Source organism: Cydia amplana, chromosome 16 (assembly GCF_948474715.1).
Source record: "Cydia amplana chromosome 16, ilCydAmpl1.1, whole genome shotgun sequence".
NCBI classification, from domain to species: domain Eukaryota; kingdom Metazoa; phylum Arthropoda; class Insecta; order Lepidoptera; family Tortricidae; genus Cydia; species Cydia amplana.
The window spans coordinates 12842631-12863372 of NC_086084.1; the positions used below are offsets into that span (position 1 = coordinate 12842631).

At 38.6% G+C, this 20742-nt stretch overlaps 2 protein-coding genes across 2 annotated transcripts in view; one reads left to right on the forward strand and one right to left on the reverse strand.

The window, feature by feature from the left end:
* The window catches only part of LOC134655107 (transient receptor potential cation channel trpm), a 301664-nt gene that overhangs the window by 79500 nt on the left and 201422 nt on the right, over positions 1-20742 (reverse strand). The window contains exon 7 of the mRNA XM_063510569.1: positions 12522-12658. Coding sequence (XP_063366639.1) covers positions 12522-12658 — 137 coding nt within the window. The remainder of the gene's footprint in view (positions 1-12521; positions 12659-20742) is intronic.
* Positions 8717-19976, forward strand: LOC134655094 (uncharacterized). Its single transcript, XM_063510556.1, has 3 exons — positions 8717-9184; positions 15030-15186; positions 19829-19976. Exons 1-3 carry the CDS (start codon positions 8795-8797, stop codon positions 19972-19974), a joined length of 693 nt encoding a protein of 230 aa, XP_063366626.1. The 5' UTR covers positions 8717-8794; the 3' UTR covers positions 19975-19976.

Consider the following 20742-nt stretch of genomic DNA (forward strand, 5'->3'; position numbering starts at 1 on the left):
AAGTAGTCGCCATCAGAGGCATCAGAATATATCGGAGCGGCCGATGTGCTCAAAAATATCTGTACACGCACTCTTAACGTCTTGACAATAGAGGCGTGTTCATATTTGAGCGCTTTGGCTGCTCCGATATAAGTATTTGATGGCGACTTTTGGCGCGTAGACCGCTAATATTGATGGTGACTGTGCATTTCATTGTTGAGCACAGGAGATCTAGCCGAGATGACAATCGTTTGCATGAAACAAAACGCTATCTGTCTCTCTATCGCACTAATATGGAAGTGTGATAGAGACAACACATAGGGCTACCGTTTTGTTTTCAGCAAGCGTTTGTCATCTCGGTTTTGGTTAGGCCTTCAAGCATCCTTGTAATGTACCATTAGCCGCAAAAGTGCATGGCGACTTTATCAATGAATTCATTCATAATTTCTCCATGCAATTTCGCAGCTCACCTTACTTAAAATATTTTAGGTAGAGTCTGTCCGGAAAGAGAAGAGTCGTGGAATGTATGGGGCCCAATACATTCCACGACTCTTCTCTTTCCGCAGAGACTCTAGTCCCGACCCGACGAACCCTAGAGGTTTATCATAAATATCATAATCATCATGTTGGTACAGTTGGTATAACATTTTTAAATCCAAATACGCCTCTAGAGTACTAATACTTTGTAAAGATTAAATTCGCAACAATTTCTCATGAAAATTGTTTAGCAGTTCGTTCAAGTGTTCAATTAACGCCCCAATAATGGCTGCAATTATGCAAGCGCATTTTCCATTGTTGCTTTAATTTTAAAATTGTTGAGGCTTTGTTTAATACAACATTAATTTTGTACAGTCAGCAGTAATAATATGTTACTCTCCCAATGCCGCAAAAATGTGTGACACGCTCTTATGGCATTACATGTAACATACTATTGCAGGTGACTATACAGTCGCCATCAGATATATTGGAGCGACCAAGACACTTAAAAATATCTGCACATACGCTTTAATCTTTCATATGTGTGTGGTGGTCAAAAATAGTGGGTATCTTGTTTCTGCTGGTCTCACATTGATTCAATCTCACCTTGGTTGTGCTGTTACCTATAGGGCAGAAGATATTTTTCACGATAAAATGCAAAATATTGACTAAAAATAAAAAAAATCAGACAAAAGGTTGAGCAACATTTGGAGAGTCTGACTGCCGTATTCGAACTTCAAGATATTCACAAGAGACGACACGTACTAGATCCATTCTAGATACGTTATAGTTTAGATTTCAACTAGTTCTCTTTTGCAGCGCAATTCGGGCAACCAATGTCACTTTTACGATAGATCGTGTTAGATATCTATTAGATGTGAATTAGATCTCTAAGTAATATCTTGCGGAAATCATTCAAGAGTATCTCCAGAATCGCGGAAATGTCAAATTTGACAGGTTAGATCTTAAACATATCGTTATCGTATCTTGGCAATGTCTAAAAGATATCTAATAGATGTTTATTACAAAATCCGAATCGGGCCGTAAGTGTTACTTTTAGTTTTGTATATAAGTTTTTTCAGTGACATAAAAAAAAACTATAGGTACTAATCGCTCTTTTCTTATACTCGCTCGACACACGTATATGTATTCGACAGACACACGATTTTCTCTGCCTTAGCTCCACTGCCAAGCGACTCTTGCCAAACTTTAAGAACTTATTTTACGTTTCCATCCAACATAATTATGGATGTATAAGTCTATGTCAGCCGTCAATATCAACATAGCCGAATCTTATACTTAAGCGTTTACCACGCCTCTTGAGTAAAGTGATCCTCTCTGGCAGCATTATTTCGCGCCGAATATCCAGTAAGCCAGGGATACAGAGTCAACACAGTGAACCCGATTCTGTTTTAATAATTTGATAGAGTTTTGAATTTATTTTGACACGACCTTGACCATAAGCACCAATCAGCGATAGCGGCTCACGCTGAATGGACTGGTGCTGTCGAAATACATTCGGAAATCGGCCCATAAGGCGAATCGCTCGCATTTATTGGTGCCCGTGGGTCGTATCTCTCGGTCGTATAGGGCCAAGGAGGAAGGAGGGAACAGTGGCTCTGTAGAAAAAGGCCGGGCACAGTGGCTCACTCAACCTAATTTCAACAGAGAGGCTATATTTGGACGACTGAGCCACTGTTTCCGCCTTGATTCATGGTCGTATCAAAACAAGATCAAACCCGTATCCAATTGTTAAAACAGAATCAGCCTCAGGGATATGGCGACACCACAATATCAGCATTAATAGCCATAAAAGGAGATTTAAGGCCCTCCGTCCATTGTGCGCCGAAATTGATAAAAATACCAATATGTAGTGAGGGTGCGTGATAATAAAAAGATATTGAGCTGGGGTAATTGAGAGTCTGAAAGCATTCGAGGGGTTAGATAAGAAAGGTTTGTTGCCTAGAGATAAAGAGTATAAAGACCTACCTGTTGACGCCACATTACTGTTAAGGACTTATGGTTTGATAAATTTTGTCTCAATTATTGCCTCCCTTTTGTTATTACTGAATCGCGATTAGAAAGGGATTGAGATAGCTGTCAATCCATATTGATTTTGACGTAAGTGTATGGAAATCTGTTATTTCTAATCCCTTTCTGATCGCGGCATGATAATAAATGAAGGAGATTGCTTTCGTTGCAATAAATTAGGAGATCTTTAGAATTCGTTTTAGACAGCTCACTGTTTAACCAATATAATGTCAGTAAGTATTTTTTATACAACTGACAGAGAAAGATGCCCGCAATTAGCGAACTTCGATTTTCCTGTAACCCTATTTCAATTCTCACTTCTGGCCCCGTAGACAATGCCAATCCAATCATGCCAATCGCTAACGCTACGTAGCGATCGAAACGCAACTGTCACGGTCACACTAATAAGAAAGAGTGATAGAGAGACACAAAGCAATTCGATGGCAACGCGCAAGCGATCGTCATCTTGGCTAGGCCGCCTGTTTACCTACTTAAGGAAGGTTGGGCGTTAGGGTGGAATCACATCTGTCAGCATCGAGCCGCATTTTGTATATGAGAAATCGCTCGTTAGTATGAAGATGCGTACGCATCGGAAAGCTGAAAGCATGCGTACGCATCTTCACACTAACGAGCGATTTCTCATATATAAAATGCGGCACGATGCTGACAGATGTGATTCCACCCTTAAAATACGACGAGAGAGACGCAATAAATTCTAATAAGCTCCTCATTCCTGTCCCTCACTTTTATTACATTATTAGGTTAAACAATAGGAGCCTTCGTTTGTGGTGGAGCGATAAAAACAATTGTTCGGGCGCCTTATTTTGGCAAACAAAGGATGGAATCTTATTACATCCTGACTTTTTAGCTCAAGCTACGACTGTATAGTGCCATCCGGAAGAAAGCATGAAACTTGTGTTGTACGTTGCTTATCTGTTTTGTTTATCAAGCAGATACGTCTGCGAGCGATTGTATACTTTTTTAGATTTAAAGAAAAATTTTAAGAAGTCACAGTTTTGGGTAAGATCTTTTTTATGTAGATACCTAATCTACCTACTTACCTTTTTTTATCTTAGAATTTGTCCGAAACGGTGGGGTTTTTCTTTAATTTAAAAACGCACGTTAATCATTGTAATCATTTCATCAAATTCGGCTTTTGTGAGTCTTGCATTACTAGTAATGGGCCTGCAATCTGCATCCAGCAATGGCAATTGAATGTTTGATTACCGTAGCTGCACGGACGCAACTTGAATACAAAACTGCAGCCAGATTAAAATTATTCACGTAGAATCAATCGCTTTTCTCGTTTGCACATTTTGTAGAACTGGATGCAAAAGTTTTGAGACTGCCGAGTTGCGGAAAATCAATTTACACAGGGTGATTTTGTTATGGCTGACTAAACTTTGAGTATATATAGGTCATGATTGTCATGAATAGTGGTAGTGAACAACTTTTAATTTGAATCATGTTAAGTTATCGTGCGTCTCGCCCGCGCCAATACATGTACGGACAAGTATGAGTGAAATGCTGAGCTGAACAACGTCAGATGTCAGTCTGATCTGATCCTCCCTATTAGCTACCTATATCAAACTGCTATGAAAATATAACGTTTCAAAAATTTTGTCTTGTTCAAGTCGGTGCAAAATGAACTTTGTCGTACCTATGTACTTATTATACGATTATACGTACCTACAGTGAGCGTACATTCATAAAAAAATTATAGATGTATGTTAAATTTGTTAAGTATATACATCTTACCTTCACCTTACCTTCTCTCTTATCTAAAAACTGTCTCAAATCATCTGACGCTACGGTTTAATTTGGGATACCCCAATCTTTTTAATAATTTATAGGCGTTCAATTACTTGTAGGATTCAGAGTCGACTATTAATCATGGCCTCTGTTATTCCATTCCACAGCCAGAAGTCTAATTTCCTGTGGCCGGTTTTGTGCATGTTTTTGTTTTCCTACATTCACATGTTCACAAACAGAGCCGCTGTTTGTGTTAAACTTTTTCCTACGTTTAGGGCCACTTGCACCATCCCACTAACCCGGGGTTAAGCGGTTAAACCATTAACTCAGTGTCAAGTTGTACTGGTAACCATGGTAATTCCGGGTTTAACCGGTTAACCCGGCGCTTAGAAAGCTAAATGAAATGCCATTCGAAAATAGTGTTTTGATTGACGAAAAGGCGGAGTGTTAGGAGCTTATTACTATTTTTTAAATTAAAAAAAATATATAAATTATATTAAAATTTTATGTCTGCAACGTACTTTGTCCAAAAATTGACGATTCTCATGACCATGACTAAGTATTTTTTTATTGGAATAAAGTAAGCATTTGACTACAATCTCACCTGATGGTAAATGCTGGTTGACGGCTGAATATCCCCAAAAGTAATTATCCCCAAAATTAAAAAAAAAGGTTACTTACCTAAAAAATTTATAGTATAGAGTAATTGTGTCTGTTTGCCGTCCAGTGCCTGTTTCCGTCCACTTGGCGGAGTTGCTACAAAGAATTGCGGAAAATTTGAATATAAACAAGCCTTCTCACACATGTTTGGATTTGTTGCAATCCATAATGTCTAAGCAATATTTTTACCAAAATAAAAGTGTTATTTGACAAATAGCGGCTTTAAAAAAAATTATGTAAGTGGCGGCATTGCATCCAGAGCTTGAAAACGTCATTTTGCAAGAAAAAAAAAGTGTTGGCGGCAAATGTTCACGGTAAGTTTATTAATTAATTTAACTAGTTTAAGTTACGTTATTGGCACATACTGCAACTTAAAAGTATAGTAAACGCAATTTTAAGTGTTTTTTATAGTTTTTTCATAATAATCTTTGATAAATTTAGTGGACGAGTACTGACATACTAATTTTGAAAAATATTTAGTTTCCGACCACACGGACGGTAACTGGAACAGCTAGGTGAGTATTTGTTATGATCGTTTTACTTCAAAAGACTTATAAACTACTACATATTTTCTCTTAAAATGATGTTTCTTGCTTATAAGATTATACATTTTAGTTTTCGTCCACGATTTTGTCAGTGTTGCTTGATTAAAATCATGTTTAAAATACGTGGTCGAAAACTAAAAATAGCTTTAAATATTGTTTCAGTTTCCGTCCATGTACTATGAGTGGTGTAGACGAGATTTATTATTACATGATTACTGAGGGCGAAAATATCAATTCGTGGATGAGTTTCGATTTTGTTCGACGAAATGAAAGAATTGAACTGAGTCCGACAATGAGACGATTCCACGAATTGCTATTCCCACCGGAGCATAGTGGTTTGCCCCAAATATGCGAGGAAATAAGTTAAAATAGGCAATTAATTATTTAAGCATCAAGCATTACTCGAATCTTAATATAAAAAATGTCAAATCTTACGATTTTCCCTCCTTAATATCTCGCGCACGAGTGTGGAGCGGGCTTTAAAATAATTGAAATGTCTATGATTATTAAGCAGTATTTACACGATGTTACAAAATAGTCCTGCAAGAATGAGACATATAATTGTCTCCCTATCTCGCTCTATATCCTACAGCATGAACTGATAGCTGTACCAGGCCGTGTGGATGCTGGTTTAATAAGTATCTGTTTTTCGCTCTCACTTAAGCCCCGCATTCACACTCCTACCTTGTAGGCCGCCTCGTAGTCCGCCTCGTTGGGTAGGATTGTGTATGGGGGTTGTAGACTACGAGCCGTCCTACCGTTTAGCCGTTTGTAGGACGGCTCGTAGTCCACAACCCCCATACACAATCCTACCCAACGAGGCGGACTACGAGGCGGCCTACACGGTAGGAGTGTGAATGTGGGGCTTTATAAAACTGCGTCCTTAAAAGCCATCTCTTTCTCGCTCTCACTCATGGGTGCGGTTGTCTGTTACACGGCTTTAATGGACGTACATACGGCGGATCACCTTACACACGATCGAACGTGCGCCGGACCGCAAAGTCACGGTCCGGGCGTCTGTAAGGCCAAGCGCGCACCACGATTTTAATTTTTGCGAGACGATTTTAGAATCGCGCTGTAATTTATCGCAGAAAATTCACTGCGCGCACTGCGATGAAAAGTCGACGATTTGTTCATTCTCGACATGGATTTCGTACCAGTCGCCAGGCGTGAAACAATATGCAATCGCTGTATGACTGAGTATTTATACCACAAAGGTGATCTCCTTCTATTTCTATAATTAAACGGTCAACATCTAGCGTCTCATCTTGTGACTCCATTGGAGAAGCAGGTTCCGATATGTTGACTCTTGGAGAGCGAAATGCCGACTGAGGTCCGGGGTGCGATTTTATTATCGCAGTGCGCGCGGGGCCATACAACTCCGTATGCTGCAATTCACTTTGTGACAATGGCGTCGCGAGCAGTCGCGGAAAAATGTGACAAATCACAATTTTAAAATCGCTGCGATTTTTTTGTCGCATATGCAAAACAAAACTAAGTCGGTACTAGTAACGTACATAGCTTAAAAATAAATGATTCCTTATTATATTGATATTATATATTATAAATGCGAATGTAACACTGTTTGTCGGTCTGAGTCCTGAGGAAGGAAATATATATAAATATTTATCACGAAAATAACCATTCTACGCGGTCGAAGTCACGGGCAGAAGCTAGTAACTAACTAAGAATTATCTATATAACATAAAAACAAAAAATAAAGATAGGTATAATTGATTTTCAATGCAATAATGCACCCTACAGTTTTTCATACAGTGGACGAAAACTGACTCATACGTGGACGAAAAGTAGCTCACAGGCGGACGGAAACTGAAATAACCCTACTTTTTCAAAATATATTTTTTATAAAATAAACCGTAAATATTATTTAAGGTCACGTAATATTAACCTAAAATAGACAATATGAGCAATACAAACAAATATAGCACATTTAAGTAAGACTACTTAAATATTTTTTTTTAGCATTTCAAAGTAGACATCTCCTATAATTGGACGGTATCTGACACAATTACCCTAAATGTACACTTGGTATACTTACACTTACATAATCCTATCATTATTAAACTTATTTGTTTGCCTTCCATTTTACCTGACGAATAAACCGTTTAGTTAAATCCTTCTAAACAGGAAGAGAGTTCTGGAAAGTTTTGTTGCTCTAATTTACAACGGCGCCCGTTCAAATTAAACACATAAATCTTATTAACTGTAGGTACTTGGCTAACTTGCTTGCTGAGAATCCGTGATTAACTTCAGACGAGTGATGTTTTTTCTAATATGATGTTGATTGAATATAACCTATATTAGCTACATTGACATAAATAATATGTATATCTAAAGACGGGCTTACGGGCAATAAGAATGGGGGCAGTTACATTGGTGTCACGCACACGAATTCAAGCCAATCGTGTAAAAACTTATTCCTTGTGGCATCTCTAAATAGCGAGTCTATTGATGGCTACTTCAGATTGTCAAATTTCCTAACAAGCCATCAAACTACCTTAGGGTTGTTTTATCTTTACGGCTAAGGGTTCTAGTTAAGGTGGCAGTAAAAAGTTGTGTGTCTTTGGGAGTTCACATAAACACCGTAGTAGAGTTTACGAGTTGGGAGGATTTAAATAAAAGTGGACCAAAAATGGATGACACCTATAGTTAATTAGGTAGGTATATAAAAATATAGGTTACATTTTACTACTAAACATAAGTTATAGGTAATATAACAAAGAAGAAATAGATGGTAGGTAGAGTCAGACCAAGTTAACTCCAAACGCACTTTGCCATGACCGAGTGTGAAAGTGCCACCATAATAAACGTTAAATTCCTCTCCGTTTATCTCAGTGTGATAGTCCCACACTTTGTGCGCTTATAGAAAAGAAATGACTAATGACTAAAATACCTACCCACACACCGGCACATAGGATTCAGTATTAATTATAATTTCAAATTAATTGTAAATTTAATTTTAATTGCAAGAATACTCAATGGGCATTATTCATTCATCATACAATTTCAAACCCGTCCATTGCATCGCAAAAGCCTGCCACGTTATGAATGCTTACCAGTAATTCTTATCTCAAGAATACAGAGTCCGTTTTCGCCAGGTTGATAACACGCTGATGTTTGCCAAAGGATGCGTTCGATAAGCGAAATACACACAGCCAGACGGTTGTTGGAGCGAGCGCGAGCAAGCTGGCGCACAGGGCACAGCGGGGGTGAGGGGTAGCCGAGCGGGACGCACTACGCACCCAACACGCTCGCCCGCCAGTGCAGTGCCCCGCGCGCCGCGCAAGTTTTCGAACGTGCTCTCCACACAAAAAGCGCGTGAAACCAAAATGGCCGACAATGTTGTTTTCCCTCGCAAACTACTAACAAGATTCATAGCTTTATACAAAGACCAGCCTTGTTTATGGGACAAAACTTGTCAAGCGTACAAATTGAAACGAAAAAGGAACGAAGCCATCACAAAATTAACAGAGCTGGTTCAGGAATACGACCCGGCGGCTACTAAAGTGCATATTTTGAGGAAGATTGAGAGTTTGCGCGCGTGCGTACGGCGGGAATTTAAAAAAGTTCAAGACAGTCGAGCGAAGGCAACGGGCTCGGACCAGATTTACGTGCCGCATTTGTGGTATTATGACATGTTTACTTTCGTGTTCGGGGAGGACGGGAGTAACTATAAAACGAAGCCGAGCTCGCCGGCGGCGTCGACGGGTCAGGATGAGGTAAGGTGTAGCCGAAAAGTTCCAAAAATGGACTGTATCTAAGATGAATTATGGATGATTTTCGGAATTAGCCGACATTTTGAAGTAGTCGGACTTACCTAAAATCTTAATGAGAGACAAGGAGTTGTTGATAGCTGATTTGGAAAAGTGTGATGAAAAACCCAGGCGTGTGTTGTAATGAAGTACTTAATGGCGTGGGATGGCAATTTGGCAGTGGGCGTGTCACCCGTCTGTGGTGGCGGGATTTGTCAAGTAGCAGTACTCACTGATAATTCCGCTACTCTATGCTAGATGTCGACTATGAAAATATGTAATAAGCGTTTTGTTACCAAAAAGTCCAACACTGATGTATGGAGTGAGCACTCTATGTACTTTTTTCTCTATGGTTATATGTAGATATTCTCTATACCCTCACCTGACATACAAATACATAACACAAGCCTTATTGAGCTTACTGTTTGACTAGGTCGATCTGAGTATAATTGTCTCATAATGTTTATTAAGTATATTTATTCTTTGTACAATTTCGAGATCTTTTTATCAACCATATGCGACTGGATATCACTCTTAAACTGGTTCTTCTGATACAAATGTACTTTCTACGTATGTAAGTATACGATGGAAATAACCTTAGGGATTAGTTCCAAGCCAGTACGTTAGCTAAAACGTCTGCTTTTAGATTTTGAAGTGAAAATTCTACGTGAAAGATTCAGATCAATTTGCTTTCTTGAGAGTGGTTCCAGCGCTCGTAAACTATATTGAAAATGGAGAAATTATTTGAGAAGAAGTTTCTTAGAGACTTATCGGTTTTATTTTGCTATACCCTCTACTTTGTTGACAAATGTTATTTTCAACGCTTAATATAAACCGGAAAACGGAAACGAATGCTTTATTAAATGTTCCCTTTATACGCCGCCGTGTGAAAATGTATAAGTAGTTTAAATAACGCATTTTTGCACTTTGTGGTGGAAAAGAATAGTACATTATTGTCGAGGTTCGAAAGTAGCTACTTGCTGACTGAGAATTCGGTTTAAACGGCGACGACCTTGGGTGTCCGTTTTATTGAATCCGAAGCCAGCAAGTAGCCTTCCAGCCGAGTCATATACCTACAGTGTGGAAAGATAAGTCCGGCCCTGGAGGGAAACTACCTTAAATCCTTAAGCTGGCTCATTTTACTTAAAGGAGACATTCCTTTATTTTTTAAAAGAAACAAAACTGCATTCAAAGATTTTCTAAAACTCGCTTGCCTCGCCCGGGACTCGAACCGACTAAAAATTCCAAAAAATAAAAACTCGCAATGTTATTCTACTATAGTCGATACAGCCGGCCTAGCCAAGGTTACAATCGCTATCGCTTCGACAACGAAACGCTTTGTGTCTCTCTATCACTCTTCCATATTAGTGCGACAGTGACAGTTGCGTTTCGATCGCTACGAAGCGTAAGCGATTGGCATCTTGGCTACGCGGCCAGTTAATGTTAGTGATAACATTTCTCCAAGAAACATTAGGTCTTAAACTCGTCTGTCGTACAAAAAATCCATAAAATGTAATATTTAGTACTCTAGATTTTTTTAAACAAGCCAAATTGAAGAAAAAAAGAAAAATACTTTGAATGCAGTTTTGTTTCTTTTTAAAAATAAAGGAATGTCTCCATTAAGTAAAATGAGCCAGCTTAAGGATTTAAGGTAGTTTCCGTCCAGGGCCCGACTTATCTTTCCACACTGTATAGTGCTTTTCTCAAAAATGGTGCAAGAAAGAGAAATATTTTACAGAAGAAACGTTTTAATATTCACAGAAAAAAATAAAACCATTAAAAAGATTTGCTTTGCCGCCTTTAAAAAAAATAGAAGCGTATTTTTCTACTGAAAATACGCCAACCTATTTGAGACACCTAAATAGTCGCGGTACCAACATTATAATAATAAGTACTGATCATCTGTTTGGCTGTTTAATGGACGTATGCCTTCATTTGATATGGCCATTTCAACTTTTAAAAAGTTTGGAACTCGACAAATAATGGAATTTGTATGCAACATTGCAGTCCCGAAATCGACACTGCAATGTATGTAACTTTTTAATTTTTTGACTCACCATAAACTACGAACTTCGCGACCTATTTTTTAATCGGCAACGTCGACTTTGCCGTCCATATTTGAGAAAAATTATTTATTTACCTACTAGCAGCTTTAACGATTTTTTCATGTATTTCTGGTAACTCCTATTTTTGCTGTTTCTGAGTTACTATTACGTTAAATAAACTACATACCCGTATCCAAAGTTTCTTACACAAAATTTACTTAGTAAGTAGGTACTTAATTAATCTTGAAATCATCTCGCGAAACGCACTTTAGTATGTTAAGCAACAGGTTTCAAAACGACGAAGTAATATTTTTTATTTAAGCATTTATTTTCCTCTTGCAACGTGTTAATCAAGTCGTTTTAAACGTAGTCTGTTTTTTATGACCTATGAAAATGAAACGCAATTTCCCAATTCTGTAACAAAACCCTGCATTTTTCTCCCGAGAACACAAAAAACAAAGGCCCGTACTAATTGTGGACACATTCATGCCTCGCTTTTTACGACTTTGCATTTATTATTTTTGGTCTGTGTAATGAAGACAGGTACCTTCTTCATGTTGTTTATTTAAATATACCTATAATATCTGGGAATTCTGGGACACCGAGCTTCGCTCGCAAAACATATAAAAACTCCAAATTGCGAGTTTTCCCAGAGATAAGACCTAGCTAGATCGATTTATCGCCCCCGAAAACCCCCATATAGCAAATTTCATCGATATCGTTAGAGCCGTGGTCCCCGAAATATATAAATAAATACCTATACATATAAATAAACAAACAAAAATTTCTAGTTTAAAGGTATTAGATTTATTCTTGACATACTTATCTCAACAAAACTAAGTTAAAACACTCAAGTTTAATAAAACAAATCTCCGGCCTGATTCGAATCGAACTTCAAGATATACGTCAAAATACGTAAATATACGATATGGATTGGATATGTCAGTTTCAAAAGTGAAATTTTTGTTTGAATAAAAATTGTATGCCCCACATTGACTTCACAACACACCACATTGACCACATTAATCACTACATAGTATAAAACAAAGTTGCTTACCGCTGTCTGTCTCTGTGTCTGTATGCTTTGACTTTAAAACTACGCAACGGAATTTGATGCGGTTTTTTAATAGATAGAGTGATCGAAGAAGAAGGTTTATGTATAATTTGTTAACCCGTGCGAAGCCGGGGCGGGACGCTAGTATTTAATAAAATAATTTTATTTGTTCCCAAAGTTTGCACATTAATTAATTAGTACTCACATGGATGTAGTTTCTGCGCCGCGATGTACTTTTCCAACTTGCGTCGGAGCACGATCTCCGCGCCGTAGCGCCCCACCGAGCCGTTGTCCACCAATAGGAAGTACGCATGCCGGTTGTTCAGCACCGCGAGCTTCGATCTGACAAAAGAATACAGCATTTAGTTACTTGTTTGTTAATATTACCAACAAAATATGCAGTTTACATATTTTAGTTACATGCTAAAAGAGCTCATTTATAATTGTTCCCCCACTTAAGGGACAGCATGTTCAGTCGCCATCATATATATCGGAGCGGCCACAGATATTTGAACACGCCTCTATTGTCAAGTCAAGGCGTTATAGTCGTGTTCGGATATTTTTGAGCACCTCGGCCGCTCCGATATATCTGATGGCGACTGTGGCACTATTATCATTTATTAACTTAAACATCGGATAAGATTACAGCTAACAAATCGACGTACAGCTAACAAATCGATAAAAATGGAACCGTGCTGAGCCCGCTGATGTTGTAATAAATTATCTTTATATACAAAATTATATTGTTGTAATGAATTATCTTTATATACAAAATTATATTGTGGTAGGTAAATTAAATCGCATAGGTATACGCATAAAATATATAAGCCACATTTTGAACGAAAAGGAAAACAAAGTAAAATAATGAAATACCTATTATATTTTCAAATTAATCTGTAATAATGAGTTTACAGGATAAAACGATGTTGAAATTCGTTTGTATTGTAAAAAATATTAAGATTTATAAACAGGAAACGCAAACTAAGTCCACAGCCAGCAACGGTTTAAAAACAATTAATAAATAAAAATTCACAACACTATCAGGTTTTCATTTTTGTAACCAATAAGCCATCGTTAATGACGCCAATCAAAACTTAAATAACATAACAATATAGGTACTCGAATAAAATATGGAAATAGTCACGTGACTTCGTAGCATCTATTATCTAGCATCTATATCCTGATAATTTTTCATTTCGTTTGGCACTGACAAGACAGTTGTACTGTACGTTGCAGAGATAACTGACCCCCCTGCAGCCGTTTCTATGCAGTTATCTTACTACAGCTCTTTACGTACATCGATATGTACAATTGTCATTATTCATAAGGTTAAATAAGTATATAAACCCCCAGTTTTGCCAATAAAAATGGTTCCAACTTATTTCTTACTTGTACAAAGCTCAAGCACTACTGTCCGAATTCGAACGGATTTGCTCGAAATTAGAAAACGTGCTCACGCCAGATTCGATTAACAGATTAGCTATTCGATTAGTCGAATTGCGCGTCAAACTAGGAATAGGAATTGTAGGTATGGCTGAACTAAGTGCAAAATAAACACAGACCAACCCCTCTTTTCTGTGAAAAGAAAGCACCTTGCTTCTACACAGTCCTTGTTATCAGTAATAAAGCAGGTTGTAAGTACTGAATTTGTGAGACGTGTGCGGCGCGTCATAATGAACCTTATCGGAATGCATGAAGGTCGATATTGAGCTGTAGCCACGCTCGTGTTTGACATCTTTGGCGGTCAAAGGGTTAAATAAACTAACAGTTTCTAAATTATATTTTAGTACGTATATTTCCTGATAGAATTGTATTAGATTCTTAGATACTTTTTCTACTCCAGCACTTAAATGTGTCAATTAAATGACTGACAGTGATATCTAAAGCAATGTCATTTGAATGCTTTGTCTATAGGCTCATAAGATGACTGCTAGCAGTCATCTTATGAGTATAATACAACTGCTTTATTTTTTTTAAAGATACAAGTTCCGATCATCTTGATTGAAAGAGGTATGTTTTCATTTACAATAATATCTCTTTTTTTTTAAAATAATAACTCAATTTTTTTTAAATAATAACTCTTTTTTTTTAATAATAACTCTTTTTTTTTAATAATAACTCTTTTTTTTTAATTTGCTGCAGCTGTCATAGAAAAAGTAATGTATGCAACAGCTCATAATTGGTTCTTAAAATTCTCGGGTCTTTTTTTACAAAACTCGACTACGTCTCGTTTTGTAACTTCGACCCTTGAATTTTAAGAACCCTTATTATATCACTGTTGCATAAACTACTATAGCCGCCTAAGGCCCAGCCATACAACAAAAAAAGAATATTTGCCCGTGATATTTGAACCCATAATGTAAGAAAAAAAGTTGATTTTCTTTTGTTCGAAAATCGAACGAAACATAACAAATGCAACTCTTTTCCGATTGCAAATGATTTAAATTTCATCGAACTTAATAAGTCCTATGGGTAGAACCATGGTATAATAATATACTCCGCCTGGTACTCTCTTCCGACCACGTGACTGACACAAGCCTACGTCATCATGCGACAGCGCTATATAATAATAATTGCAATAGCGCTATATAAAGTGGCAATGTTATTGTGACGTAGGCTTGTGTCACTCTGGGAAGAGAAGACCATGTTTTATTAGACTATGAGTAGAACCCTGAGTCTTAGGAGGTTAAAGTGAAGTTTTCCTTGTTTACAGGAATCGGATGAAGACCAGCCTGAAGACGAGAGCTACGAGCAGTCAGGCAACTATGCGGCGGAGTACAATGTGGAGACCAGCATGATAGAGGACTCTAGGCAATACTACGAGGATACGAAGAAGCGGACTGAGGTCGACGACGAGTATGATGCGATAGGTAACACTTTTAACGTCACCCTAGGCTACACGAGGAGAAAATCTCACTTCCTGGCCAAGGCAAGACGTAAAACTTTAGACAAACCACGGGCGGAAGCCCCAGACCGCATATTTATGGCCCGAACCGAAGGTGAGCCCAAACACCTGCGATCTGCAGCATTCACGAATTCACCTCCTGTATGTAATGTACTATTTCACCACACGAACTGGTTATTCTCATGATTGTTCAAAAACTTGTAGCAAAATTGCATTTTGTTCACATGTTAGGCAAAGCAATCAAATGCAGATTTTGAGTTTTTTCTTATGTTTGCTAGTAGAATTGACTTTGAATGATAAATGTTCAATAACATTCATTTGGATTTGATTTGGTTTGATATCTTACAGTTAATTAGTGTTGAGTCGCTCACTCGCGAGGCACCTCTTTTGTACCGCTCATTATGTTAAATTGTCGCAGTACTTCACACCGCAAAAATGTCTTCACTCCTCCATTCATTTTACTCATTTACTCGCGCGCATCACATACACCTCTTGCCACACAAATCATTCACACACTTCAAATTTCAAAAAACTCTCATCCTTTCAAATTCACTCGCGGGCCTAATAGCTTACACGCCCCTTACAACCAACTCTCGCGCGAGGCGCGAGCCGCTAGGTGCTCGCCGGCTCACTGACACTCAAATTAAGAAACGAGTAACCGTCCACACTGTCAACTGCCGAACTACAAACCTTATTGCAATGGCAAAAGGTCCACCGAGAAATGCGTTGAGTTTGTACCATTCACCTCGTCACTGTGACATTGACATGAACACTTCAAATTCTTCTAGCCGGTTTAAACTCGCGCGAGCCACGAGACGAGCCGCGAGCCGCGCCACGAGACGAGAGTGTAAGCGGTGGGCTCGCGGCTCGTCTCGTGGCTCGCGCGAGAGTTTAAACTGGCTATTAAAATTCATTTCAAAATGAAACAATGAATTAGAAATACCAAAAGAGGGAGTGAGACAGACACTTCAATATCACCGCTTCACTACCGAAAATACGTTAAAAATTAAACACGAAAGACAACAAGCGTAAAGCCCTTGCTACACGGTCGCCGACAAGCCTACTAACCGTCTGACCTTGGTCTGTCCTTGGTATGTGGGTCCGTCTGAGTTGTCTGGCTAGACGGTGGCAGACCACAGTGTGTTCAGAACTCGCGGACGGACAACACGTACTGCAAGCGCACAAAATGGCCCGTAACCTTTCAGAAAGTTGGCGTGGCATTAGTACCTACTCACTTACTCAGTGGTGTATGGCCCTAAGGGCGGCGTATGCCACTCCTGGCGGATTGCATTTTGTTTTTCTTCCTTGACTTCTGGGGCGGCAAAACTTATTGGCCGGTGCGCCAAATTTCATAACCTACTCATACTAGTGCAATGACAAAAAAATAAGTTTTTGTCAAAAATTTCATTTTTGGTACAAGCTTTTATCGCTGACTGTACTTTTCTTTCCACAGGCAACTAATACTCGTCGAGACAATTCTAAAAACCCCAAACACAATTAGGTCGCGTTGTTCTATCACAGGGTTGCTATGGCCACCTCCCGTCTCCATCATCAGATCAGCTCTATGGTACCATAATAATGCATTGTCACCCGACATATGTATGCAAATTTTCAGCTCTATCGGAAACTAGAAAGTGAGTCTAATTTAACTTGCAAGATTTGACCCGTACAAACATATTTACATACTTACATTAGGTATATTGCAAGTTAATAAAAAGCTTGTAAAAAAGAAAAGGGTATATGAATGAAACGCTGGCTCAGAAAACGGCATTTGTTGAGTCATTTCAACTTAATGAATTTGCTGGACTACGCTACTGGGACATACATAACTTTCTAAGAATGAAGAGGAAAGTATTTGATGAATTATTGCTACTGAGTACCCATGGCATGGCTATTAACCACACGAGCGCACACGGCGCGTCCTCCAAGCGAAATGGCCTAGTGCGGTTGGCGACGGGCGGCTACACGGTTCCGGACCGACCGCTCAGACCGCGGTCGCTGGCGCGCGCTCGCATGCCAAGGGCGTCCGGAGGTCAAACGAAATTTTGTTGGAAACAACTGTCTACACGGTCCGGGACGGACCAAGGCCACGCGGTCTGGGGGCTTGTCGGCGACCGTGTAGCAAGGGCTTAAGTGCTAATAAGTGCTGCACGCTTTCATACATCTTACGCCTTTTTGATCCTAACTCACTTGTCAAAATGGCCGAATGGCGCGGGAAATCTAAGTCATCAGAACGAAGTTCGACATGTTGCTTCTCTGTCGCACTTGTAAATTCGTACGTAAGTGTGACAGGGCGGCAAGACGTCGAACGTGGTTCGCCTCTGACTGAGCATGCATGTGACGTGAGCATTTACGAAGCATGCTTAGAAACAGTAAAGGATTACTGAACAAAATATTATTTAAATTTTTGCAATATAATACGGTGAATACGGTCGGTAGTTTACACAAAATGTGACAATTTACGTTAGTGTAGTAATTAAATAGTAAGTATAATTTACTAAGTGTAATAAACATGTATTTTACGTAATGATTTGAATTTGTATTACTTTTTGTTACCGTTCTTCGTAAACAACGTTGAAATAAGTGGTATCCAGACAAGACAATTTTTCGCCAATCTGATGAAATTCTCCGATCGAATCAGCAGGTGCGGACACATAAATGTCAATTTTCATAGACTGTTTCATAAGGGCCCTCCACACTCGTGCGCGAATCGCGGTGCGAAGCCGCGAACGCGAGTGTGGCGTCGATTTCGCAGATTGTTCACGCCTTCGCGCATTGTTCCCCATTTTTTGTCAATTTTTCGGCCCGCGTCAAAGGAGGCGCGAAGCGCGAACTAGCAAGACTCCACATTACTCACTATTTTGGCTCATCAGTTGCAAGATTAATATTAATTATATTATATAAAGCGTCTATAATTTACGGTTTTACAACAAAACAAAATGGAAAAATAGCCACAGCAAGTATGATGCCGTAGATAAATGACAGTTAAACTCGATCAGCTGATGCTTTTCCGCCATCTTGGCGCGAACCAAACTGCGAATTCACCGTGAAGTGTGCGAGTGTGGAGTCATAATTCAACGTCGCAATATGTTCGCTCTGCGAAGTCGCGCCGCGATTCACGCGCATAGTCTGGAGGGGGCTTAGGGAATGCAAATTTCCTGTTAGAGTCTGTTCGGAAAGAGAAGAGTCGTGGAATGTATTGAGCCCCATACATTCAACGACTCTTCTCTTTCCGCACAGACTCTATTCTATTTCTTCACTTGACATTCTTGACAATCTCAACAATCACCATGAAGTAAGACTGAATTCGCAAGAAATAGTGCGAAATGAAACGCAATTTATAGGCAGCTGACACTGACAGTAGTGACAGTGACGGAACAAGTTTGCAACAAGATCTTCGTTTAGTTTATGAGTCCAATATGTTGTCTTATAGTGATAATGCTAATATATATATATATATATATATATATACCGAAATATCTAAACAGGGACATTGTTTACACGATTAAATATACCTGTGGCTCGTGGCTCTACCTTACCTTGGTGTCTTTTGCATACGAAAATGTAGTGAAAAATATTGCGCGAATGTGCTTTTATTTACTATCACATTACTGTTAAATGATCTGAAGTGGTAAGTTAGTTATTTTTATCTATAATGATATCTAATTAGAAGAAAATATGGAATTTGTTCTCCTTACTTTGCTAAAAAACAGTCGTGCAGTTTTAAGGCTACTATTCTTATTGAAATATATTATTATTAAACTGTAAATAATATCAAGTAGCAAGGATTGAAATTGAATTGAACAATCCATAAAACAGCTAAATTAGAACAAGTTTCATAAAAGCATCAAAGTTTCTATGTAGGATGTAGGTCACTAGGTCCTTGGTTTGATTCTTAGTTCTTAAATTGATCTGTCTTTCTTTTTCTTCACCTCGAGAATTGCATTCAAATTAAATATTTATGTGTAAAGGATAATAGGAGTATAATTATATTATATGGTTTGGCCCAGGACTGTCTCATACCAAATAGAGAGAATCATATATATCATACTGTCAATAACTCTATCTTTTCTAGTACTAGCATCCAAAAGAATGGGATGAGTATAACTTTCCTGGTTCTTACTGACTGACAAGTTGTGTTTGACTAAAAATTCGGTTTAACTAGTTTTTGTTGCCGATAACTCCGATAAGCTCTGAACTTATCGGAGAAAATAGCCGATGCCGATGCTGAAAATATGCAAATATGCCAGTACCTCACCTCATTTGAAGTAAGACATTGTAACACCTCATTTTTGAAAAAGAGGTACTCATACAAACTCATTTTAAATTGATGTCCTGCCCATCACTACAGTTAATATTTTCTTCGGGTTGGTATGGTGAAAATTTTTGTGTTCCACTCGGGGACAAATTTTGTTTGACCCTCGTGCTTTGTAAAATTTTGGAATTTTTCGCTTGCTCGGGTATCAATATTAGCACGAGCGGTTAAACAACAACTTTGCCCCGTTGTAAAACAAATAACTATTTAGGTATCTCACTCTCTTCTAAATTTAGACTCATAAGGCTCGAGTTCGTTTACAGTCTAATTTTTCATCATTTCTTTCCGTCAGGTATAAACGTAGCAGCGAAACTAAGAACCCTGCCACCAAACATGAGGATACTGGCGGAGAAGCTGATCAACGACGTCCTCTTCCAAGCACAGATGCACGGACTCAGTTCATCCACCGTCATAAGTACCCCGGACCCTTTCAAATAGCTCCCTTATTAGTGTGTGTACAGCCAAAATGCGTGCAATTCGCTAGGTGCACGACTGGTGCTGCCCTCATTTTGTCGGACTTTCTACGTTAAATCTTATGGAGTAAAATTAGTTCAAGCGGCTGCCGCTAGTACTGATGTCGGACATTCCATAAGATTACCTGTGTTTGTGACGATCAACGCCACTTCCCCCTCCACCGACTTCGCACCTTGCCAATACTGCACTTGCATTGACAGTTGTAGTGATGTGAATATGAACCGTAAATATAGGAAATTAAAGAAATTAATCATTATTATAAATTTTACAATAATAAGTTTATGTTCTCTCTGTAATGGTTACCTATACCCTACACTTGATATAAAAAAAATGTCTGATAACGAAAAGGAGTAGAATCCTAATGTATCCGATTTAAGGCCTGTACCCGTACCATGAGTCACTAACAGTGTCAAAACTGACATATATACTCGTACGCTATCGAGAACGTAATTTACCTTCTACGCATCTCGCTCGCACCAATATGCGAGTACGAGCGAGATGCGTAGAAAGTAAATTACGTTCTTGATGGCGTTTATTGTCAGTGCGTTTGGCACTGGTGGTAGCCACACTGATGTTCATTCCATTAAAATGGAGCTGGCGTTTATCTTAAAACGCAAACGCGTCACAAATCATCTGATTGAATCTGGCTAGACATTTTTTCATTCTAGAATTATATTTTTTCTTGTAAACTTCAAAACTACTGACGCACTCGTGACAAATTCCGATTGAGTA